This window comes from Oryzias latipes, chromosome 17 (genome assembly GCF_002234675.1).
Source record: "Oryzias latipes chromosome 17, ASM223467v1".
NCBI lineage: Eukaryota > Metazoa > Chordata > Actinopteri > Beloniformes > Adrianichthyidae > Oryzias > Oryzias latipes.
The window spans coordinates 13,407,333-13,433,872 of NC_019875.2; the positions used below are offsets into that span (position 1 = coordinate 13,407,333).

At 40.9% G+C, this 26,540-nt stretch overlaps 1 protein-coding gene across 3 annotated transcripts; it reads right to left on the reverse strand.

The window, feature by feature from the left end:
• Positions 1-1,786: 1,786 nt before the first annotated feature.
• LOC101160102 (protein FAM110B-like) lies at positions 1,787-26,540 on the reverse strand. Of its 3 annotated transcripts, none has more exons than XM_011486374.2 (5): positions 26,418-26,540; positions 8,966-9,079; positions 5,620-6,158; positions 4,847-5,256; positions 1,787-4,278 (listed from the first exon to the last, which is right to left on the reverse strand). In XM_011486374.2, exons 3-5 carry the CDS (start codon positions 5,740-5,742, stop codon positions 3,369-3,371), a joined length of 1,443 nt encoding a protein of 480 aa, XP_011484676.1. In that variant the 5' UTR covers positions 5,743-6,158; positions 8,966-9,079; positions 26,418-26,540; the 3' UTR covers positions 1,787-3,368. The 3 variants fall into 3 exon arrangements, with proteins under 3 accessions (XP_011484676.1, XP_011484675.1, XP_011484677.1); XM_011486373.2 differs by lacking the exon at positions 26,418-26,540 and adding an exon at positions 25,915-26,041; XM_011486375.3 differs by lacking the exon at positions 26,418-26,540 and adding an exon at positions 13,058-13,292.

Here is a 26,540-nt window from a genome sequence, read left to right on the forward strand (position 1 = left end):
TGTTTATAGGATTTTTTTTTGGAGGAAAATGGTATAGGATATGAGGGATTGCACCGCTGGGGTCAATCAACACACCAGCAGTCTAACGTCTAATTCTTACTTACTTCAACTGGGACCTGCGAAAACTGCTGGAACTGCAGTTAGTAAAGCACGAACACAAAAACCCCCTTTAACCCTTGTGCTATCTTAGATGACCCCACCCTTACATTGACGTGTTCTCCCTACCATGACAAAGGTGGATAAAGGTGAAGAGGATTTCATGTAATCCATGGACACCAGTGAGGTTCACAAATCATTGAAGAAAAAAGGTTCAGCTCACTGTCTAGTGGGTCTAGATGACCCAACTCCCAATGTTAAAGTGCCTAGGATAGCACAAGGGTTAATTGCTTTGTTAGAAACTTTAATTATGGCCCGCAGCAGCAGTCAGACTGCAAGGACCATATTGTTTTCGCAGTTGGAACGACGACTTCGCCGCCTTTCAGCGAGAATGTGACCCCCGCCGCATGCTCGAAAAGTCACCAAAACGTGCATACACCTGGGATAAATTGCAAATGAATTTTCCACAAAGTCAATGTCACCCCCCGGAAGACGATGACATCACGGCCAGCCATCCCGTCAAAAAAATGAATCGGCCGAAAATCGCGTACAAAATGTACTTCCAAATACAGTCGCGAAACCAAAACACACGTGTCGGGGATATCCCAAAGAAGTTTTGAGACCATTATGGGATGGCCACACCACCTACGGCTTGGCGGCCATTTTGTGGCGAACTCTGAGAATTGCCGATTTTTCTGTTTTCCCACGATATGGGAAGACGACACTTTTGTTTGAGCGATTTTCAAGCAATTGCACACACTTGCTGCCAGCTCCAGTCTACAAACACCACAGAAGTGTCGTTGACCTTTGACCTTGGGAAAAGGCCGCCATCTGTAATTTTCTCAAAAAAGCACCTTTAGCACCAGATACAAACGAAAACTCGTTGTTGGAATTTTCTTCAATCTTCTCGTAACTTTTCGGACATCAACGGCCAGCTACTCTGGACAAAATGTTGGAATTAGAAGTTGTAGATTTTGAACGGCGTGCGCGTGGCAAGCTAGCAAAGTGGCGCACTGTTATAACTGCCATGACTTTCAATGCAATAGTGAAATTTGAATGCATGCATCAATGTCAGGAACTGAACACAATAAAAAACACTGGACATGGAGATATAAGGAATGTGGGCGTGGTTAGCATAAAACCACTGTTGCTAAGGACAACAAGAAGTTTACTTTTACCGATTCGTCTGAAACTGACGTCAATCCGTTCGTCCTCCCGAGACGACTAAAATATAAAATGGTTTCTATGGAGATAAAATCAACAGAAAAGCTGCCATTTTGAAAAAAGTGGGATTTTTTTTTATCAACTTATGACATATAGCTCTCACCAATGGAGCAATGTGTTTTTCTGAGTCAGTTGATGATGCTGATCCATATGCTAGCACTTTTAGCCAAATTAGCATAGTTAGCATGATTAGCATATGCAGCTTTGACTAGCCTTGATCAAAGGTGGATGGTGAGGGTGGTGGTGGTGCGTAGAGTTGGGCATGGAAGGCGGGTTGCGTCTGCGGGCCATACAACGCCGCTTGCGGCTTTAATTATTTTTGTTTTTTAGGTCTGTTAAGATTTTGTCGTTCACATATTGGTAACATAGAACATATAAAAAAAATGCATTCATAATATTACAGTTTAGTTTAGTTTCCCCATACTTCTTCAGATGTAAACTTAAAAATTAACAGGCAAAACATGAGTAGAATTTATTCATCTTGCTTTTATTGTGTTTTTTTCTTTTTCTTACAGATGTTTTATTTTTTTTGCTTAGCATCAGCACTGGTAATGGCGTGCAGGTCAACAGGTCAATCCTCTTAGCCGTTCATCACATGAGCTACAAGCGAGGTGTGAACTCTGCATCAATGCCTGCTGGATGGACTGCAGTGAAAACCGCAAACATTTGCATTTGGAGTCAAAAAGCTCTTCTTTCTTCGCCCATACAATAAAACCAGGTGTTTTGTCCAACATTTTCAGGTTTAAAGCTTGGCTCGTGGTTCTGTGTTGAATCCACATGGAGCTCCTCTGGACTGGACCTCGGACTTCTACATTTTTGTGCAGTTGTTCACAATGCTCTGTGAGAACAGTACCAGAAGTTAGACTGTTCATTAAGAGGACTTGGAGCTGTCGCAGGACGTTAACGGCTTAAGTACATCAGCACATTTGGAATTTTTATTTCCTTTGGGAAGGTCTGAGCTTTCTAAGCTCTCAATTAGGAAGTAATTCCTCCTGTGTGAGGGGTCAACACTTTAGAAAAGGTAAATGATGTGCTTAAGCCACCTATCTGACTTTAGTTTGATAAAAGCAGAAATGTTAACCTTGATGCAGCTCCTCAAAAAAGGGTGGGAAACAGCTGCAGAAAGTGCAACACCACCACCAAGGGTCAAAAGCAATAGTTCTAGTCCAGGTCAAGTCCACACAAATGGTTTCTACGAGGAGAAGTGGCTATGACGTGGGCTACAAGGCAGCTGGGAGCCTGGCTCATTGATTTGACACAGAACCACAAACTTCAACTCTAAAACCAGTTGGCACATTCATCACAGGTCAGCTGACTATGCAAAACACAAAATGCTCCTGGTCCAACTTTGTGCAAAATAAACACGAAACAGCAATTGTACTAGAAAGTGGGAACAATGGTCCACATCTCCAGGAACCTTCGATTTGTGTGTGCTACTTTGGATGTTGATATTTTCTCAAGAAACCTTTTTCGTCCGATTGGTCAACCATGAGAAGAGAGCTCTGCAGACCGTTTGAACAGCTCGACAGATAAGACAACTGAGCATGAACGGGAGGACAAAAAAGGAAGGAATAAAAGAACAGGCTACACAGAACTGGCCTTGACAGAAATGTCAGACAAGTCCCAACGTCTTCAGGGGGAGCACATTGAAGTGCTGGCTTCATGAGTACTTGAATGCCTGCACTGCAGGCATTTCCGTTGTTTCAAAAAAACTGACACGACCTGCCAATTTTGTGTCCTTGGAGAAACAACTTATAGTTTAGTCTTTCTTGTTAAAACTTTTGCATTTACATTTGTTTCTGTCTCTCACTTGAAGTAAAAGTTGGGGGATTCCAATCGTTTCCACCACATCTTCAAACATCTCCGGTCTCCTGTAGTTTGGACCCAGTTTGTTTTCAGTTCTTGTCCCTCTTTTCGTTCATTCTTTGACTTATCTGTTTGTACGAATATCCGTCTAGAAAAATGTGGCTCTTTCATTTGATCCACATACTCAGGACAGATTGTCAGAGGTTTCAAGCCCCCCCCCCCACTCCGCAGAAGTACCAATCTCAAACGTGTGAGACTTTCTGAGTCTCTCGGGCTTGTTTGATGCTGTACAGCCATTTAATGACTCTTGCATTCCGCTCGACAGCTGAGATGCCATAAGGTACGCGCTCGCCAGCTTCCTCTTCCTCGTCCTCAGCCTCATCTCCCTCTGATACTCCGTCGTTGGAGGACCGCCGTGATTGGTCACAGTCAGATGAAATCATGGAAGCGGATCGAAAGTTCAGGCTGACGATGTCTGAGTTGGCTCGTGCAAAGTTCTCCAGACCGACCACCTCCAACTCCTCGGGGTCGAGGCCACAGTAGTTAAAAAAGCGTTCCACGTCAGCCCCGGCCCGGGCGTAGCGATCTGATAAGTCGGACTTCGATCTGTGCAGTGAGGAGCGGAGCGCCACGTTTGGCCCTTGCTCAAGTTCCATGTTTGCATCACCAGAGGCATCGGGAGGGTCTCCGAGATGACAGGGCAATGATTGGGGGGTGCTGTTGTCACAGGGGGCTAGGGACAATGCTGACCGGCGAGGTGGCAGCGACAAGGACAGCGCAGGTGGAGGGAGAGAAGCAGGATTGGGTTTGGGAGGAAGGGGAGGAGCCGAGGAGCTGCTGGATCGGGCTGTGCGGAGCGGTTTTCCGTTGCAGAGTCGAAGAAGGTCGGAAGACGAGTGGGAGGAGAGCAGAGGCGGCAACGGAGAACGAGAACGTTCAACAACTATGCCTTCGTATCCCCTCTCGTCCTGGACTCTTCTACTGAGGTTGAGATTTCCTCCAAGCTGTGGGCTGCAGCGCCCCCAACTGTTGGTCAGGGGGACCTTCAGAGAGTGGGGGAAGGACCTGAGGGAGTGCGAGGTGCTGGGGCTGGGGGCTGAGTCTGGCGGGGGCTCGTTGAGGGTCATTGTTGATCGGTAGGTTAACGGCATCCTAAGAGCAGAAATACAGAAACGAGTGTAAAGAACATCATAATCCCCTTTGGTGTTCTCACATTAGGATGATTAAAACAACATCTGTGCTCTGACAATATCTTTATCACCAATTCAACCCAAACTGAAGATTATCCTTCTGAGTACACTAAAATACAATCTATCTTAAAATTTCAAGCGGGTCACATGCGTGCCCCAGATTTTTGACTCCTTAGAAAAATAGTAAATATTCAACCTAGATCTCAAAATCCACCCTTGTTCACTGGAAATGTGGCTTCACTTATTTGATCATTGTTCGATATATATTTGTTTTTATGTCTTTTATTCTAACTTCTTTATTTATCTATTTTTATCTTCAAGAGGTAGAAGTGGCATTGCTTCTGGTATATTTAGTAAAAATAAATATTTGCTTAGGTGACATGAGAACAGCCATTGAAGATTTGCATGTTCTGAACTTTCAGAAGGTTATTTTTGATACAAACACAAGAATCACACTAAATGTAGAAAAAAACCTTTAAAATCAAAGTAAAAAACAAACAAACAGATTTTGAAACAGCAGCTCAGTTTACCCAGACGGTGTCCAACTCCTGGTTATTCCACCTGATGACCTCATCAGTACAGCGCTCTTCGATCCACTCGCCAGCCCTTCGGATCCGGCTCCTGAAGACGACGAGGAGTTCAGCAGGTTCTTTAAGATCTCCAGATTTAGATTTTCCCTTTTGGTGCCGCCGCTGCTTGTTGCACAGGAGTCTGACTTTGCATTGTTATTGGAAGCTTTGAAAGGTGTCCCTCCTCCATTTCCACCCCCAACAGTCCCAGAGCCTCTCTTCAGCAAAAAGGCGTGGCCAGCAGGCTTGGCCAGGATGGGTGGTTTGATGGGCTCTTGCTTGGCATTGATCACTTCCTGGCTCTTGACATACTTGGCCTTATCAGCTTCTAGCCTCTCAACAGCACTGAGGCGCTTTGGATTAGGGTCAACCTGATGTTCAGACACAAAAGAATTAGTTTTGGTTGGTTTCAGTGTTTTATGTGTACAAAGAAAATGAGCAAAGTATCAGACCTTACCAACAAAAAACTATTTCTGAGCTATTACATATCAATGAACCAGAATACCCATTTAAATAACGTATTTTACTATTTCTATATAAAAAGCAAATGTAACAATTAATCTGATTTCTTTTTTTTTAGTCACTAAAATACCTTGCCAATTGTAAAATATCAACAGGTCTGACTCTATAGAAGCAAGCTGTTAACACAAACATGAATACGGCCTTCAATTTGTACCTTTTATTTTTAACATATTTTATTTTCATTCATTAAATGCTTCCTTTTTACTCTGTACCTGTCTCCTAAAGTAGTCAGGGCCCTTGTTCAGGATGCGGAGGGGGACGGTGGCGCTTAAGGGTGTGGCAGGGCCAGTGGCCTTGCTATCTGGCAGGTTTGGAGCCAGTGTCTCTGTCGGCATGGCAACAGGGCGACTGGGGTGGCCGGCCGTGGTGGCAAGAGGTGCAGGGAGGTCGACAGAGGGCGGGAGCACCAGTGGACCCCCAAAGCATGAAGACACGAGGTTGAGACCAGATTCACAGAGAGATGGAGCCCCTGGCCCTCCTCATGGTGCGAGAAGCAACGGGAGGCAAAGGAGGGTTGGGCTGGGGCTTTTATAGGGGGGAGGGCAGCAGTCACATGTACCCGTGCATCACGTGACTGGGAGGATAAATCATTACCAGACTCGTGGTCTGGTTGATATAAACATAGGGGAATGGATAGAACAAAGAGGCCAAATACAAGCAGCAAACGGTGTACCACCAACAAAGAAGGGAGGAAGAACAGTCCTGGAGCTCATCCACGACAGGTCAGGTGTTTGTTCCCTTAGCACCCAATCTAAAACAAGTGAGAGAAAAAACAGACACGTGCCATCAGTTGGGTTAGAGTGTGAGCACCAAAGGTGAGGCTGATAACAGGTAGAACAAATAAACTACATTGGGCCCCACTGTTGTTCAGTTAGACTGACATCATTTCACTTCTTGATAAAGACAGTCCTGCTCTTTTACCAAATTTAAATCTGAAACAGGTCCATGTTGTTAAATGCTTCAACGTTTTGACCAAGTTTTGAATTGGCATGTCGTTAAAGTCCCACTATGATTATCTTTTGGTCCACTGTTAAAGCTTTCTGAATGGACTTTTTAATTATGATTATTAGTTTTTAGCCAAACTAAAAAAACATGGAGTTTTCTAGGGCATCGTTTCTGCAGAGCGGCAGTGGTCCCATAGATATTTAACTCTTTTGTTAGCAGTACTGTTGGCGTGGAGTAAGCCTGGCCTCATTTCCCATCATCCTTTGTTTATACAAAGGATTACAGCCACTTACAACTCCATATTAACATTACCGGTGCAACGAGGTATCCAGCCATACAGTTTGGAGCCAGACGCCAGCTCAGATGTATATGGATCTAGTTGTGTACATGCGGATGCATCTGAATAGAGCTTGTGGCTTTCTTTAGGCTTTTTCCTATGATTTTTTATTATTCTGCTCCTGATTTACAAATGATTTGAATAAAGAAATACTTAGACATGCAATTTTAAAAAATGCGGCTAACCGAGACACTGCGCCCCCTGCTGGTTCATCACAGCGGTGATCAAAAATCCCACACCATCACAGCTCTAATCCTGCATCTGCTTTGCACCATGTGTCACTAGAACGCTGTGCTCCTGAAACTTATTTGAAGAGCCTAAAGTTAATCTTACTTTGTCCAACAAGTACGGTCCAAAACATACTCAACTGGTACAGCATGTGTTTGACACTTTCAACTTAAACATGTGCAAATGTATGAAGTGGGGATGCAATGATACACTTTCCCCATGATTTGGTTCAATGGTGTAACATACAATTCTGCTTTAAACCAAGATTTGTGCCATTTTTAGTCACAACTCCATCCAATTTGGTTTAGTTTCTTCCTCTGGACTCTATTGACGCCAGAATGAAAGAAAATACAAACTAGTTCTTGTATGTAAGCAGCTTTCCATTTGTTTTCAAAAGACGGTCTTTCTAAGGTTCACCTCACAAATGTACGTGTATGTAAGTTAGCAGTCCTACTCATAAGTGATGGCAAAGTTGTCATGTGACTTTAAAAAAAGGATGTATTTTGATGCAAAATAATGCCGGGTGCTCCTCTCAATTTTGGGTTTGCCATGATCTGTGGTGTTTTTGGGAATTTGGAAAAATCTTAAGGAATTCTAGGATTAAAAAAAAAGAATCTAATGCATGATAAATGACTGTAAGTGTATGTATATATTTGCCACAAAGGCGTTGAAAGTGAGGTTTAAATCTGAGATGGGAGTGAGGAATTAAAAACTAGGTGTGAACAGTGAGATATAAATAATGACTGAGCGACATTTGCAGCAGCTGCTCGTGTTGGCAATGACCAGCTCTCAGCTGTGAGACGGGAAGCCACTGGGTTGTCGCTGTCTCCACAGCCAGACTCACATTTGCAGATCTTTGCCATATGTTGTGTTCTTTTGGAAAGCAAAAAAACAACAACAGCTATACTGTATACACCACATATACCTGTATACAACCAGACATAACTTCACATTGGAATCATTGCAGAGGCGATCTGGAAAATAAAAGTCGTTTCAGAACCGTGTTTTTCAACCTTTTTTGAGCCAAGGTAGACTTGTTCCATGACAAAAATCCCACGGCACACCAACAACCAAAACAAAGCGAATAAAGTTACATTCTTCATAAAAAATAGTTTTTAGAATTTTTGCACAATTATTTGATCACAGCATGTTTGAGACATTTTAGACAAAAAAGAACAACATTACATTCATGTTCATAAGTTCACTTGTAACTAGACAAAACGTGAACATGTGAAGGTTTAGTTGTTTTTTTTTGTCTAAATCAAAATTGTAACTTTAGCACAAATGTTTTATTTATTTCTAGGTGTTTAAATTGTTTCTTTTTAGTTTAAATGTGTCTGTAGCACCAAAAGTGCGTTTGTTACCCTGCTGCTCCCACAGAGTGGGAGGAGCTACCATCTAAAGTTTTTTTCGCCCTCCTTATGAAAGAGACACAGATGATGTTGAGAGATCCGGTGTTCTTGTATTTGAGAGCTTCACAAAGCTGTTGGCAAACTACTCAGTGTGAAACCTGGACTGTTGTTGATGAACACAGAGCTGATATTCTGGTGATGATAAATGTTTTTAGATCAGTGAATATTAATAATTTCTTGCGGCACACCGGACCATCTCTCAAGGCACACTGGTTGAAAAACACTGGTTTAGAAGGTAAAAGTTTTAAAACTGACAGCAGTGTTAGCTTTAGTCGCTTCCTGACTCAAGCCACAAGCTCCCTGCTCCGCTCCATTCTGATGCATCCACTTGTCGACAAGTAGATCCATGTACGTTGTCCTTGTCCTCGTCCGAGCAGGCATCTGGTTTAAAACTGGACTTTTTTACAGCTCCAATCTTGCTCTCCCTTTTTGTTGCACTGGTAATGTGCATGGGGCTGTAAACTAGCTGGAGGTCTCATAAACAGAGATATTACATAATTACAAATTGTCATTCACACAAATATAAATATTCACATCTATTAAAACTTAAAATAAGTCAAAATGTAATTTAATTGTTCAACTTATTTCAGTTTCTCTAAGAGATTTTCTTTTTGGATAAAAAGAAACATTTAGTACCTGTTTAAAGAAGTTATCTTGGTTCAGCTCTTCTTAAAGATTGTTACTGACTGTTGACAGCAGGTTTGTCTTCTCTCTCTTGCAGGTCCTGCAGGTTGTCAGCGGGCGTCACAGCTGCCAATAACAGGAGGACATTTTCAAGAACAGGGCGTATCCAGCTTTCATTAAGTGAAACAGCAGAACCCTGAGCCTAAGACTTCTACCAGACTCCCTAGAAAACAAGGTAATCGAGGGTTTGAGAACCTGGCAGATGCGCAGTTCAGTCAGCAAGGCGAAGCTGCACCACAGAACAACACATAGAGGACATCAGATCATTTTGCAGGAAAGAAGCCTTTATTGGCCTGAAGCAAATCTGCATAAGTAACAGCATAAAAAAAGGTATTTTAGTTCTGACTGCTCCTACTTTCTATACATCATGTCCACTTTCAATAACAAGGACATAGTTATAGAAAATGATGATTAAAATTGCATTTCTGAGTTTTGTTTTATTCAAATTGTGAATCATGAGCAGACGTTAAAAATGTTTGAAAAGAGCATATTTGTGATGTGGGCAGGCCACAAGCTGCTCTGCTCACTTGAAGACAGATAGATCAGTTCCTTTTCCTGTCTGAGCTGGTATCTGGATCAAAACTATACAGCTGGATAGTTCCAATATTGTTCCCATTTTTGTTGCATTGCTAATGTTAAGCTGTAAGCTAGCAGGAAAGAGTGTAAACAGAGAGCTCTCAGAAACTCTGGATGAAAAGATGATCCACGTTAACAACCACTGCTATTTTCACAATAAGGGACATTTCAGCCTGATAATGAGTGGAGCTTAGCAAAAGTGTGTGCTCTTGTAAATAGTGAGTAACCATGAAAGGAAGATCTGCCTCCTTCTTTTCAGCAACACATAACGTATCCGAATGACAACAGAACGGATAAAGTCTACTTTTCCTTTAGTTAGCTGTTTCCCCACTTTTTACCAGTCACAGTTGATTTTTAAATAAAACATGATGTCACTATTTGGCCCTGCACTTGCAGATTTTTCTACAAGGACTCGCTGTGATCCCTGCGTGTGCAGGAGGTGCAAATCTGTCCAGATGGTACCTCAGTGTGAGCTGGAGTCCCAACAAACAACCTCCCCAGCTCCACTGCAGCCACACAGGGCAGAGTCAGGCCGACAAAAACACCACACTAACCCCAAACAAACCCTCAAAGTCAAAGCAATCATGTACTTCACTCACTAGTAAAGACAGAAAGGGCTTGTTTTCTCCCTTCTCAACTGACATGGACAACACTTTTTAGGACATTTTAGCTGAGGCAGCAAGGGATACATGACACCATATTCCTCCTATAAGTTACAGTTGTGGATTACATTACAATACATTTGTGTTTTATGTAGCTTCTAATTCAATATAGACAAGAAAAACCAACAGCTTACTTTCATACCATACGGGCAGCTCAAACGTAAACACATAAAATGCAAAAACGTCACGACTTTATAGACACCTTTTAGCATATAAGGGGTCACCACAGAGAATCAGCTTTCGCACAGATGGTCTGGCAGAGATTTTACGTAACACGGCTAAAAACATGTTATTTAGCCTAAAACATGTCTCTTATTTTGAAATGGAGCTTGTAAAGCCTCCTTTTTTCGGTTTAGCCTGTTAAACATGAAATCGAACCATCTGCAAGATTTACAACAATGGCATATTAAAAAAATCTCTAAAGATAGCTGAGCCTCTTGTTAGTTATTTTCAGACCTAGTAATAATAATAATAATAATCAATTTTATTTAAAGCGCCTTTCATGAAACCCAAGGACACTGTACAAACAAAGGTTAAAAATCGACATTAAAAGCACATTAACTATATAAGAAAAATCAAAAGTGAATCAGGATGGAAGGGCAGAAATAAACAGGTGAGTTTTGAGTTTTGATCTGAAAGTTGGAAGAGAGTCTATGTTAGGAATCAATAACCTAACTATTTATTGGTTTTTCAAAATTAGAAAGAAAATTTTAACTTTAGTTTCAGTGTTGACATTTTACCGACTATCGTAACTCTTCGACTGTTTAGGCAATAAACAAAATTCTAGCAAATTCTGAAATGGAGAAGGCATTCTTGTGCAGATATCTCCACATAAGAATGAACAATTCAGGTTGAAGAGTTACTGTATGTCAAAGAGCGTGTTATTTACGTGTTGTCGGCGATCTTCAGGTGTTAAAGGGTTAAAGCAGTTTCTCATTGGTTTTAAAGTAAAAACCAAAAACAAAACAGCTAGTAACGTTCTTTTTTCTCTCTCTAGTGTTTCTAATGTGCCATTAGATAAAAAAATTCAACTGTAAAGATTCCATTTATACATTTATAAATTGGAATAACATAAGCGCCTATTGGAAGTTTTAAATAAAACAAAAAAATCAGATTTAATACATTTTGGGGCATATTTCAGTACTTTGTATTTTTTTTAAAGTACCTTAAATAGTGCTTGTCAGCCACTTTTGCTTGGTGTAAATTGAATGACTAAAGCCTTGTTATCATGAGGAAAAAGCAGACACTGCTTCAACATCCTGAAATGATCTCCCTATACCCTACCTTTAAAATTATTTCCCAAAGGAGAGAAACAATAGAAACACATTTTGTATAATTATATTTCTGAACCTTTATCTATTAACAATAAATCAACTCAACCAACAAAACTCTTCTTTTCTATTCGGCTGCTCCAATTAGGTGTCACCACAGTGAGTCATCTGCCTCTGTTCAAAACGAACCTCTGTTTCCACAAAACCCAGAAACACAGCCGTGTATTTAGAAGAGAGCATGTTCCTTTGTGATCAACCCAACAGCCTTTGTAGTTCAGAAGAATAAACTGACATGTAATGTCCAGCATCTGTAAAAATGGAGTCCAAGGACAGCTTTATTGAGGCTTGTGGCACGTCCAGGTGGTAGATGTCAATGTCAGAGCTCTCTATATGTGTGCATGTGTCAGCCAGCTCCATCCCAGAAAAGAATAACAGAACAGGAGATAGCGTCCATATTTAGCACCTAATCTCTTCAACGGTCTTTCAAAGTAAAACTAGGACATGTTTTTACCAATCTGGCAACTAAAAATAAGAATGATCTGAGCTGCAAAAAAATGCTAGTTACAACAGAGGTCAATAGTTTTCAGAAACGGTAAATAGCTGCCATTCTTTGAAGGTCCAAAGCCCTTCACAGTCACTGTCCCATTCATCGTTGCTTACGAATCACCCACACACACTGGCACCAACGCATAACCACCAGGAACAAATCGGGGTTCAGTGTCTTGAACAAGAACACTTTGACACATGGGTGGGCAAGGCGGGAAACGAACCTGCGATCCTCCGATCAGCGCAGATCTGAGGAAGCAGGAACATGTAGCAACAACCAAATTAAATCAAACTGGTCGTATTAGCAGAGCTTTATGAATGATTTCCTCTTAACTTTGTTTGGTCTGCTTCAGTCATTGCTCTCCTAAAAGTAGCATGTGGCACACCAAAAGACAGCTTAAAATGGCCACTGGACTGTAGCAACATACCATGAAGGAATCCTCATTGCTCCATTTGATCTGATAACAGACAAACTACTTCCAAACTACAGAAAAGGTTTTTTTTATCCTTCTTCAGTACCGTAGTTAACTTAATCCTGATTGTGCAACAATCAATCATAAAAGCGACATGCTGCGGGAAAGTTTGGTTAGCTAAATGCTACTTGATTAATGTGGTGACCTTCAAGATTTTCCTTAGAACTAGGTCAAGTAGCTAATACCAACAATAACTCATATTTCTAATTTGGGAGATTGCCAACACCCATGTGATGAACACATCTTTTTTTCCCCCACAAAATAAAGGTCACTGCTTTTGAAAAGCCTTTCAGGTATCATTTCCAGTCTTGATATGAGGGTACATCAACTTCTTTGGAAACAGATGCCTCACTGATAGATTATGTCTTACAAATTACTGGATGAACTTTCGCTTCAACACATGATGGCATCATTCAATAGAGAATTCAATAAAGATAATTACAAGGTATTACCATTGTTACTTATAAATTTACTGACTAAGATTCAGAACAAACATTGTCACGCTGCTGGACTCACCACAAGAGCATTTCCTGGAGTTCCACAAATTTATCAAGCACTTGACAATGAGACGAATTAAGAAGCACGCAATCATGGTACACATGGCTGCCCATGGCCTTAGATCCCGATAAAGCCAACTAAAACAATGGGTTTATTGTTTGTAATCACAGTAAAAGTAAAATAAAGGAATCCTTGAAAAGATCCAGATCAGAGTGCCACTCTTCCAGGTATAAGTTGAGCGAGAGTAAAGGTGCTGCTAAGAAGCCTTGCTCTGGATAAAATGAGGGTTAATCTGGCTGGTTAATGAGTTTACCAGAGCCTTACATCCCAACCTGAACACACTGATCTCTCATCCAGCTTTCTCTGAAGCACCAAACCTGGAAAACGCTGGTAAATAAGAAGTCTGGGTCAGATATGAGTACACTAAACCACTTTTAAAAAAAAAACATTTTCAATTTTGCATTGTAATGTTCAAGTAAAAAAGTGGATATAGCAGCTTGTTACTGAGCAACGCTGAGCCAAGATCTGCTCAGACTAATCCCGACACAAGGAACAGAGGAGGAAACAAGCAAAAGAAAACAAAGATGGGGGTCATGAGGAGGCTTCAACAAGCAAAATAGATTAGACAAACTTCTCAGACTTGGACAAACTGTTTGAAATAAGTACATGGTCTTCATAAATGCTCTCGAGTCTGATGGTTAGGGAACATCTCAATAAAAAAAACATCTTTTTTATTTACTGGAGCAGAACAGAAACATTTGGCAGTTTTTGTGACCAACAAACCCAACATCTTAAGTGCTCTTTATGGTTAAATGTCTAATGTGCACAGATCACAGTATAAACTAAGGTAAAACTAGACACACCACAGCATGGTAGCCATATCAAACTAATCTGACCTGTAGGCTGTTCAAAATATGTGAACCAAGTGTAAATACTTTTTAAGTAACAAGATAGAAAGTCTTTAGTTTGCTTTAATCAGTAAATCAGCACATCCGATCGAAGCAGTACAACAAAAACAATCTGGGAAATTCCTTGTAAACTGCAGACATTTTTAATATGATTGCCTTTTGACTTCCAGTTATGCTCTGGGGCCGTTTTCTGCACAGAGACAAAGCAGCAAACCAGATCAAGACAGCACAAAGGTTAATCCAGTCAGGCTTTAGAGTTCTGCACACAGACAGCTCACTGAGCAACACACACGTCACCCTCTTTAGTGGCACGGATCAGCCCCGATCACCATCACATAGGATTAACCAAGGTAAAAATGAACAGATGCAATGTGGTAGGAGCAAACACTCTGCCTATTTAGATTGGGATTCCTTTTTTATACACATATATACATGTAAAACAAAAATGTGAAAAACAAAAATCACCATCTTCAATATTTAAAAAATGAAAAAAAGGCTCCATTAGAGTGAAATAAAAAAAATACAAGCTTGAAAGGGGATAGGCAGAAACCAATGCTTATTTAAGCCTACATTGGGGCAAAAAGTATTTAGTCAGCCACTAATTGTGCAAGTTCTAACACTTAAAAAATGACAGCAGTCTGTAATTTTCACAATAGGTATTCTTCAACTACAAGAGAAAAAAATGAGAGAGAAAAAAATCCAGAAAATCACATTGTCTGATATATTTGTAAATTAAGGTGGAAAATAAGTGTTTGGTCAATCAAAACAGTTCAACTCAATACTTTGTTCTATATTATTTGTTAGCAATGACAGCAGTCAAACGCTTTCTGTAAGTCTTCACAAGGTTTTCACCAACTGCTGCTGGTATTTTGCCCCATTCCTCCATGCAGATCTCCTCTAGAGCACTGATGTTTTGGGGCTGTCGATGGGCAACGCGGACTCTCAACTCTCTCCAAAGATTTGAAATGCTTCTTATGAAGCCACTCCTTGATTAACCGGCGTTTGTGTTTGGGGTCGTTGTCATGCTGAAAGATCCAGCCACGTTTTATCTTCAATGCCCTTGATGATGAAAGGAGGTTTTCACTCAAAGTCTGAAGACACATGGCCCCATTCATTCTTTCTTTTACACGGATCAGTCGTCCTGGTCCCTTTACTCAAAAACAGCCTGAAAGCATGATGTTTCCACCATGCTCAGGATTCTTTCTCCTCTAAACACGACGAGTAGAGTTAATAAAAAAGTTCAATTTTGGTTTCATCTGACCACAGGACATTCTCCCAACCCTCTTCTGGATCATCTGAATGCTCTCTAGCAAACTTTAGACAGGCCTGCACATGTACTGGCTTTAGCAGGGGGACACGTCTGGCACTGAAGGATTGAAGTCCCTGGCAATGTAGCCTTTGTTACTTTGGTCCCAGCTCTCTGCAGGTCATTCACTAGATTCCCCCTGTGTGGTTCTGGGATTTTTGCTCACCGTTCTTTTGATCATTTAGACCTGGAGCCTATCCCTGTTACTGTTAGGTAATGGCGGGATACACCCTGGACGGTTCGACAGTCCGTTGAAGGGGCAAACATACACCGAAGGGGCAATTTCAAGACTTTAATTGACCTTTGAAGTATGCTTTTAGACCATAGGAGGAGGTTTGAGTGCCTGGACAAAACCCACACATGCACAGGGAGAACATGAAGACTCCAATTAATGAGATGATCAAGACACACTGGGATTTGAACCAGGCCTTCTCACTGTGAGGGGAGAGGGGCAACCAGTATATCACCGCGCAGTAGAAGTAAATATATTCTACCAAAAGGTTTTTCAAATATAATTTTGCTTTGATTATTTGGGCTTGATGACCATGCATCCAAGCATGTCTGCAGCAGTGTTCAAATGCCAACCATTGACTGTATAAAGGAACTGGACCAAGTGAGTGTGATGTAACCCATAGAAAATCACTAACTGTATTTTCACGACTATAAGGCGCACTTAAAAGTCTTAAATTTTCTCCAAACTGTGGGGGGCGCCCTATGAGGCGGTGCGCCTAATGTGTAGCTGTGGGGCGTTGAAGGGGACGGTGTGAGATACGGAGGGAGATGTATGGGCCAGCTAGAGCACCACTCTCAGCGCAGTGGAGAGAGGGAAGCTGCCATTCAACTTGCTGCGATAGAGAGCTATCTATGCCCTGCAAACGTAACAACCCCTAACAGATTCAGTATGGTTGGGGCGAGCAGACTTGTAATATATTCACCCAAGTTTACAGCATTACAGCCCATTCTCTTTGATCAAACACATAAACTGTACCAACATGAGTATCACTTCTCTTCACAGCTCCCCAACTCATGGTGGGGGAATCAACACTTCCCATGAGTCTTAGTGGCCATGGGCGGGGCTAGGTCCCAGTTCCCCACAACATTGTTTACAAAATGGCTGAATGTCTGTTTAAACTGCAACTATCAGCTACGTGGGTTGATGGATTTTTAGGAAAGCATCATGCTCTGGGGGTGCTTTTCTGCACAGGGGACAGGACGACTGCACTGTATTAAGGAGAGGATGAACGGGGCTCTGTATTGTGAGATATTGGGCAAAAACCTCCTAACCTCTGTCAGAGCTTTGAAGATGAGTCGTGGCTGGGTCTTTCAGCATTACAATGACCCGAAGCACACAGCCAAGAAAACCAAGGAGTGGCTCCGTAAGAACCATATTGAGGTTCTGGAGTGGCGTAGCCAGTCTCCAGACCTAAATCCAATAGAGAATCTTTGGAGGGAGCTGAAACTCCGTTTTGCTCAGCGACAGCCCCGAACCCTGACACATCCAGAGAAGATCTGTATGGTGGAGTGGGCCAAAATCCCTGCTGCAGTGTGTAGAAACCTAGTGAAGAACTACAGGAACCGTTTGACCTCTGTAATTGTTAACAAAGGCTTCTGTACCAAATATTAAAGTTCTTTAACTCAAGTGATCACATACTTATTTGTCACAGTAATATACAAATAAATTGTTGTAAAAAATCGTACAACGTGATTTCTGAATGCTTCTTCAGATTCTGTCTCTCACTGTGGAAATGCACCTATGATGAAAATTATAGACCCCTCCATGTTTTCTAAGTGGGAGAACTTGCTAAATCACAGGGTGATCAAATACTTATTGACCTCACTGTATATATTCTATATAATACTTTGTATATGTCATAATAGGGTGCTGCAGAGTGTTTTCACCTTTCTCACTTTTCAGCTTTGCAAGTTGCTTGGTTTATACTGCATTCCTGCATCCTACTATGCAAAAGAATCAACTAACATCTTCTGCTGTTTCTGATGATGAAACTCCTAAAGTTGCAGGAAGGGCTGCAGGAAGGGCGATGTGTGAATGAAAGAAAAAGTGAAGGTTTAAACACATATAGTGCACAGGTTGGTAATGAGGCTCAGATAAAATGCAAAGCAGAAGATTAATAACAGTCTGTTTTGCTGCCAAACCAACTTCTTTCCAAAAAGTACAAAATATGACAAACCACATTGCGGCAGTCCTACAACCTGCCAACTAAGCTATCTGACAGAGTGCTGCGTGCCTCTCAAAATTACTTTAACATCAGTAAGCACAACCAGAAATAATCCATATATAAAGTGCTCCTGATTCTAAGGCACACTGTCATTAAAAAAAAAAAATCTATGCTTTTAAGTGAGACCCAGGTTACATTCACACCAACATCTGCATCGCTTGTTCAACTGAACACTTTTGATGAATAGTCGATGTAAATGTGCAAATATGAGGGTTTCGGGCTTCCGCGTTCGAAACTGTCTCGCTAATACATCGCTACTTTTTTTTCTAAGTCAGTTCTCTCTTTGTAAAAAAAAAAAAGCATGTCCATTGAACACATGTTGAAAATTAAATAAGTTGAACTTTGACCAATCAGGGACTCTCAGGGCTTTGGTAGTGACATCTGGTAGCATCCTTTTTTAAGTGCCAACTTTTCGAAACGCTATCATGGAGGAGAAAGTAATAATTGCGGTTTGTGCCCGGACAGAATTATATGACAGCAAGTCATTCATATATTGGAAAAGAGCTGTGAAAGAAAAGCCTGGAGCGAGATTCTTGAGATTTGCACTACTTCAACATTTCGCACCAAGACTCTTCCAACTGTGAGTACATGTGCTGGGATCAGGCATTCCAGTGTGAACACCGTATGCTAAAAGCACGTTCAAGAACCAGAGATCAGTGCATTTTAGAAAGCTCTTTGTGTACCCAGTGGATACTTAGCATTATAGTGCGGGAAAAAATGGTATTGTCAGGTGACCTTGGTGTACATTTCCTGATTGAATATTTTTTTTATTCCTTAATCCTACCAAATCCAGGCAGGGCAGCAGATGAGGCGCAGCAGCAAACCAAATGCTGTTAGTTATTACGTGCAGAGGATTTGTTTTCATGTTTCACTGTCAGAGACATTAGAGAGCGCATCACGTATCGCATGCTAAGACCAATCATGCTGACACGTATATGTCTCTGAGATGCAAGTGTCTGTCCATCAGGTGTTTATGTGTATGCTGGTAACTCAGGGAATCTTTCAGACTGAGAAGTGTTAGTAAATTTCCCAGCCCTGTGTGCTAAAAATAGCCTACATCAAAGGCAAAAGAGCTTTACAACAGAAACACATCTAATAGGGCCAATAGAAAAACAATGAAAATGAATGGGTAAAGAAGCCCAGACATGGGAAATGCTAGACTGTATTTATTCTTCATGTGCAACCAGTATAAAATACTGCTTTTCCTGGCTGCTTATTATTATTATTTTTAACATGCTCTATCAGTTGTTGTTTATCATAACCAGTACAAAGGCATAGTCCTCCGGACCACTTTGCCTTGTTTTACCACTTTCTAAAAAAATTACTTAGAATCATCATTTAATCTCTGCCAGTGTTGCCAGTTATAGTCGGGGTTTTCCAGCCCAAAAGTCATCTTAAGACCACCAGACCCAACAAAAAAAAAACACACCCAAAATGTTTGTGATTTATTAGCAGCGAATAATCATCATAATCAATTATTTAAAACTACCCGATTTGCTTGAAAGTCCAAATTTAACACAGTTTTAATGATATTACATTCATCATTTTTGCAGTCAGTCAGAGCAAAACATGAAATAATGAACTCCTTTTGAACTTTACTAACAGTCACTGATGTTTTGCTCAACTATTGAGAACAATCAAAAAAAAAAAGAAAGTGAAGAAAAAACGCACAAATATTTAAACACTATAGGAGTTCTAGTTGACCTTATTAGCCTATCATGAAGTAAAGAGGAAATTGTTCTTGTATTTTGACTTTTCGTGAATTTAGGGAAAGTAAAATAAATGCAAATCTCCTTGTGAAACATAAAAGGAGTTTGATTTTTGAAAACCTCTTCTGAATATAACATTTCCAAGTATTAAATAAATTGTTAAAACTAAATCAAATATCAATTGAATCTCAAGTGAAATTCATCAAAATTGTATCACATAGAAAAGGAGGACATGGAATAAAAATGCTTGAATGTAAAAAAAAAGAACATAAGCTCAACTATATTAGCATACGCTGAGTAAACTAAAGAAACAATCAACTCGACTTCATTCATGACTGCGTAAACTCTCATGCTGCAGAGCTCTCAGCTTTGCGCTGAAATTAAACTGAAAATATGCAAAATACAGTGATTTTGAGAAAAAAAATTATTACAATGAGTAAAATCAAACTTGTAAATTGCATTTATGGAACAGTTTAGTGGACACCGATTTAGTTTATTTTTATTTTTTAGGCTGGTGAAGCACTGCTTGTCACCTGCCTCTCCCCAAAAATAACTAAAATCTAAATCTCTGATACTGGCCAGAGATAAACACAGCACACATTACAGGACTTTTCGGTTCTCTTGTAAAGCCTTAAGTGATTTGCTTAACTCCAGTTATAAGGTATTTTCATTTTAGTTCAAGCACAACTAATCAGATTCACCTAAAAATGCATGACTTGAACTATCTGCAAAGCAAGTTGTAATCGATCAGCACTTACAGTAGAGAGTTGCATTTTCCTCTCATTTGAATGCAAAACGAGCATAGCATAGTTTGGATGTAGTCACTCAAAGATGAAATGTGGACATTTTCCCAATTTAGGGACGCTACTGAGAAATTGCCTAAAGGTTGTTGGTCTCAAATCTAGAGAATAATCTCTTTAATTAATATCCGTCCAAACTTTGTTTAGAGAATTTACATTCAGTCAGAAGGAAGAAGATACTGTTTCTTCATTGATTCTACTCTTAAAATAGCATCAAACAGGGCAGTAGCTCTCATGAATGGTTTGTTTGTTATAAATTTTAAAGGTTAATAATATTTGATAATATAATATAATATAATATAATATAATATAATATAATATAATATAATATAATATAATATAATATAATATAATATAATATAATATAATATAATATAATAATATAATATAATAATATAATATAATATTTGAACACATTTACACATTTGAGAAGATTATACACATTTCAGGCCATTCCAACAGAGATGACGATGCAAAGGTAGCCTGGTGAACACTTCTTTATACTGTTCTCACTTTGCTGCATAGTGATGGCATTAAACTCCCTTATCAGTTTGTCCTTTTTATTCTTATCCCAGCATGAGGTTATCAGAGGAGGCATCACGAAAGTTTTCTTTCATTATTGTGACATAGGCCATGGATTAGCACTTCGATTATAACACTGAGGCAGTTAACTTGCCCAAAAGAATGGGGAAAGCTGGGCGTAATCAGACAAATGCACATTGATTATGGAAATTAGTACATTTTTGGATTCATTTAAGAGAACTACATCTGTAACAAAGTAACTATTGAACTACCCGTGACTCTCGAATTCCCACTCTTCTGTTTCATTATAAACTTGAAGACAGAGACGATCTTACAATTATCTTTGCTAATGTGAGGACTAATGTGTCTGCACAATATACAACTCCATGCTTTCCTCCGTTTGTACTAAATGAGGAAGAAACGTCAATTTTCAGATAAACGTGTGCAGATATAAAACTTTGGAACATACTGGATAAAGGTGGGTACAGTCTATGCCAGAAGTACTGGCGTTTTAATTTGATGTGTCATTATCAGAGAACTGCCATAATAGGATCAAAGATTTTGGATCATCCTAGCTACGTGTTTTTCAACAAATTTGAAAACTTCACTAACATTTGAATGTTTAGTGTGCAACAAACTGGCTCAGTGACATATAAAAGAACTGTGGCATGATTTCATTATTTCAACCTTTTCTTTAACTGCCGATACACAGCTGGAACAAATGTTAATGAAAGATATTTGTTAAAGACTGAGTTTGGGTTGTCCTGACCCGGGAATGTTTACACCATCTCACTCACCTAAGGATCTGTCAATCAGTTCCATTTTAGACGAGTGTCGTACTTCAAAGGATCTTTCAAACTCTGTGATTATTATGCTACAACAAGGTAAATGGCGTATACTTATATAGCTCTTTTCTACCTACAAGGACCAAAGCGCTTTACAGTCACACACACATTCACACGCTGAATGCCAGTGTTTGGCTCCGCTGCCAAACACTGGCACCAACCTCCGTCCAGAGGCAAGGTGGGGTTCAGTGTCTTGCCCAAGGACACATCGACTAATGGGCATGCAATGCGGGAATCAAACCTGCAATCTTATGATCATGGGTCGACCGCCCTTTCGCTGCACCACGGCCGCAAACAATATCACTGATTGAGATGTCCAGTTGTATATAAGGAGGTGTGCATGAGTACAGCCGTACTGAAAATAGATCAAAGCTGCATAGACAAACTCAATGAATAATAAATAACCGGGTAAATATAAAACAGTGAGAACAATGAGGATAATAAAAAGACGAAAGAGTAAACGGTGCATGTTCCTATTTTTTTTCTTTCACTTTTTTACGCCTAAATCAGGATTTTTTCTTTAATCATCCCTGAAAAGGGCTGTGCAGTTGCTATTTGACAAGTTTTCTGAACAAAAGTTTAGATTGTCTTAAAAATGCTCATCAGAGAAGAAAAAAAGATAAATATCTCCTTGAAAAGTCACAGCATCATCCTGTGGTGCTTGTGAATCGTTTGAGATAAGTCCCTTTCCTCTGCAGCAGCTCCGTGGTTACCTCTTGATACAGACTGAATATCAAAGTACCCCCACATTTGATTACATACTACAATAGCTCTACAGCATTTCAATAGAAAGAAGGTAAAATAGCAGTTTAAAAAAAAAGTCAGATTAAGAGGGTCATTTACACACCCTATTATAGGTTTAGGCTGTGTATCTGACCACTTTAAAGGACTGAAGGAGACACCTGATCCGAAATGTGATATTTGAAGTTACATCCAAGTTTTTTCTAATAATATTGCTACTAAAAATGTCGTAATTTAGACATTTAAAAAATCCAAACTGAGTAAACAAGTCAATCAAGTTAGGGATTTTGTTGCATTATAGTCAGGTGTCTGATCAAGCGATTATACCAAACAGGTGCTAATGATTATCAATGTCACAAGAACTGAAACACAATAGCTGTGAAGGAGGCTTCAAACTGGGCGTGGAACATTCAAACTCTGCTGCCAAGACAAGGATGAGAAAGACAGTTTCATGAAAAGGCAAGACTAAGCATGATAACAAGACAAAAAGTAGTTGTACTGCATTAACAAGGTATGTCCAGATGAAGATTTCAAAGCACACTGGGGTTTCAAGATGTTCCATTCAAGCTCTTCTAAAGGCCCGTACACACCGGGACGAATATTCGCCAGCCGTTTTTCTCCAGCGTTTTCAACACGTTTTTTGTGTTCACACCCAGGCGATTTTCGCTGACGATGAGCCGAGTGAACATGCAATTTCATTCCCTGACATTAGATGGCGCTTAATGTAAAACAGTAATACTCCTGTACACAAGGTGGCGCTGCAAAACTTCACGCTTCTTAAAGTCGCTTTTCACTCAGAAGAAGAGAGCAAGTATTTACGAGATTGTCAGAATCAAACAAAGAAAACATGAATATTTCCAGCACCAGTAGCTCCAACTCCAGTTCCAGCGATGAAGAAATTATTGTTCTGTTGAATGATGAAAGACGCCGGAAAAGACGTCGATTTTGGGTACATCCCATAGTTACGAGAAGAGAAGAACATGGGGAGTTTTATCGACTGGCACAAGAACTTCAGAAGCTACAGACACATGTGCAAAAGCGCCATTCTCATTGGTCGTATAGTTTTTGACGCAGCGCGTCAAACCAAAAAAATGAACCCGAGGCGTTTTTTAAAAAGTGATGCTTTGACGCGTGGCGTTTTTTCGCGTCGGTGTGCACACTCACATTGGTGCCCCTTGTTTAGTCACGAGACGTTAAACGTCGAAGAAAAATGGCAGCAGGTGTTCTGGAATGGGTCCAAATCTGAAATACTGGGTGTGGCAAGAGGCTGTTTGTTTCTCGAGGGGTTGAAGATCATTGCAATAATGAGTGTTTGCAGGCAACAGTGAAGCATGGTGGAAGTTTCTTGAATGTTTGGTACTGAATTTCTACTAAATGAGTTGAGAGTTGGTCAGGCTGAATAGTGTTCTCAAGAGTAATGCAGGCAGATACTCCTCTATCGTGCACCAGGGAGGCGTTTATCTTCTCTATTCTGCAGCAGGACAACGACTCAAAACAAACGGCCAAAGTCACAAAGAATTATATTCAGCGAAAACAAGAAGTACTGGAAGTGATGGCATGGGCCCGCACAGAGGCCCGATCTCAACATCAAGTGTTTCTGGGATTACATGAACATACAGGGATGTGAAAAAAAAAAGACAGAAGATCTGGGTTTAGTTCTCCAAGATGTTTGGAACAACCCACCGGCCGAGTTCCTTCAGGTGCACAAGCTGTTTTGAAGGCAAAAAGGTGGTTACACCTTTGGTTTGTTCATTTGCTGCATTTTTTTGATTAACATAAATTATTAAACTTCCACTGTTGAGAGCATTCTTTGTTTACAGTTGACGTGGAAAAAAGTGCAATGTATGTTGGCGACTGTGCAAAGGAGCAAAACCTCTACTCCACAGAGGCAGCAAGAGATCAGAGCATCAGAAATGTGTGAGAGAAAGGAATAAATAAACAATCCACACACATCGATTGAGGCAAACAGAAAAGTCATTATTAACTAAATTTCATTTCAGCAACTGTTCCCTGATACTTCTGCTGGATCCTAATCCATTCCCTACCCCTATGGCTCCTCCCTATTACTCCAATTGTTGGGGCATTTGAAGCTTTAGTGGTATCTGAAGTTTTTCTTTAGGGGGAGCCTTAGCGACTTAAGGCTGGGTATCCTTCTGCCGGTACAGAGGAGAAATGCATTTCTTCACGTGCGTGTGCTCTGAAGCACAAAAGTTTACATTTAAAAGTTACTAATGAGTTTTTGGGTGGCAGTGGCTCAGGCGGTTGAGCAGGTTGTCTATGATCGAAAAGTCGGAGGTTTCGATCCCTGCTCCCCACAGTCAACTGTCGTTGTGTCCTTGGGAAAGACACTTCACCCTCCAGTGTGGCTCCACCGTTGTGCATGAATGTCCCGGTGATGGTCATTCATCGTAGGCACGAACTGGCAGCCACGCCTCTGTCATCCCCAAGTATGAATGAGGAGTGAATGAATAATGGACACATTGTAAACACTTAGAGTTTCTGGAAAAGCGTAGATAAATCCAATCCATTATTATTATTTTGTTTTTGCAGGACTTATCGTAGATGACCATCGACTATTCATGACGTCATCAAGTGGTAGTAACGTCTGGATTTGAAGACAGTATTTTTCCATATCTCTCTGCTTAGAGGGCTAAATGTAGAAGCAGGAAAAGCAGGAAAAGTAGGGAATGAATTCGCATCTGATCATCTTTTGATCTATTGTAAAAGCGTTCCCAGCGCTCTTTTAATTAGGATTATGCCATTTCTAGGCAAAAAAAGTGTGGTTTTCTGTTGTTTTCAGCAGGAGTTCATTAGAAAGTTGCGTCTGAGTTGTGAGCGGTACTGTTGTTGCAGAGTAAGCCTGCCCCAACTTCCCGTCATCCCTTTGTTTACACTCTCCTGCAAGCTCAGAGCCCCAAACAACTCCAAACCAACAATACTGGTGCAACAATAAAAGCAAGCAATATTGGAAACCAAGAAATGCAATTTTAAGCATTTTATGTCCTCCATCATCATAAAAAAAGAAAAAAGTCACAAGAACATGTTAAAAACACCAAAAACGTGATTTTGATCAGAGGGGATCTTTAACCCATATGCAGCACCAGATAGTCCACCATCAGTTATTTCCACAGATATGGTCATGACTGGTAACTTGATTCAGGACAAGTGAGGAAGTCTGAAAGGCTCACATGGAAGTCCACACGAGGTCCAAATCTCAGCCTCTGGCTACAGTATATTACCAAAATCCTTGTGAGCTCGTGAGGTTTGGGCCACATCTGCCCCACGAGCGTTTCTAGTGCTGTAACTGAACAATGTGCCATAATTAAACCGGGTCAGTCCCGCCTCTGTCTGCTGTCTGGCACAGACACACATGACAGAGGTGGGGGGAGACACGCAGCGTCTGCGCCACGCACCTGGGACTCCTGAAATCACTGTCCGGTGAGGGGGGCAGAGCAAGCTCGCGCGCCGGGACGAAAGCACAACACTAGTGCGCGTGCGTGAGCTGGCGCATTGCAATGGCAGACCTTCTCACTGACAAGACCAGCATCAACGCCTGCTGAGCGCGTGCGACAGTGCGTCACGAATCAGCTGCCTTTTCCCGAATAACGGTTCCCACGGGGCTGCCCGCGTGATAACACCAAGAAAAACAGACGCGGTTTCGCCCTGACTTAACCACACAGAAAGGAGGAACTTAAAAAAAAAAAGAAAAAAATCCGTGTTGCGCATTGTAACCTGGAACGGTTCCAGTGACCCACGTACGTCACATGGACAGGTGAGCGGCAGATCAGAGCGGCTCTGGCTACCTACCTGCACATTGAACCAGAGAAAACAAAGGATGCTGCAGCCATTCTTTTCCGTCAGATCAATACGTCTGTTCGGCCTGACAACAAAACGGTGTGTCCCGGTCAGCAGCAGATAACACTTCCGCTCACACCTTTCACAGTTAAGCTAGCATAGAATTTTATTTATTTATTTTTCTGACACATTTGCCTTTTCATTGAAAAAAAGTATTTTTATTTGCACGATATCAGCATCAAATTAATCAAAATTTTAGCAGTCTGTCAGTTGCCACAGATGCAATAATATAGCGTTTCTATTGTTGTGAAACATTTTACAGCTAGTTGAAACTCGAGGAAAAGCTTTATCCTTTTATTCTGAAGGTATGTTAATCTTTTTCCGGTTGCCGGTCCTGCGTACATCGCTTTACGTGATGTCCAGCTGCTCGGTCTGAAGCGGTGACGTCACGGATGGACGCAGCCTTTTATTTTGTGTCGTTCGAACTCCCCCGCACAGGTGTCAGTCGCTCTTACCTGCGCTCTCTGCGTAGCTCCCGTGTGAACATCCGCGTCCGTGTCGTGTGTGACTGGAGCTGCATGAAATCGCTGTCCAGCCTGCCTCCCCCCGCGCCTGAAAATGGAGCGGTCCTTCAGTTA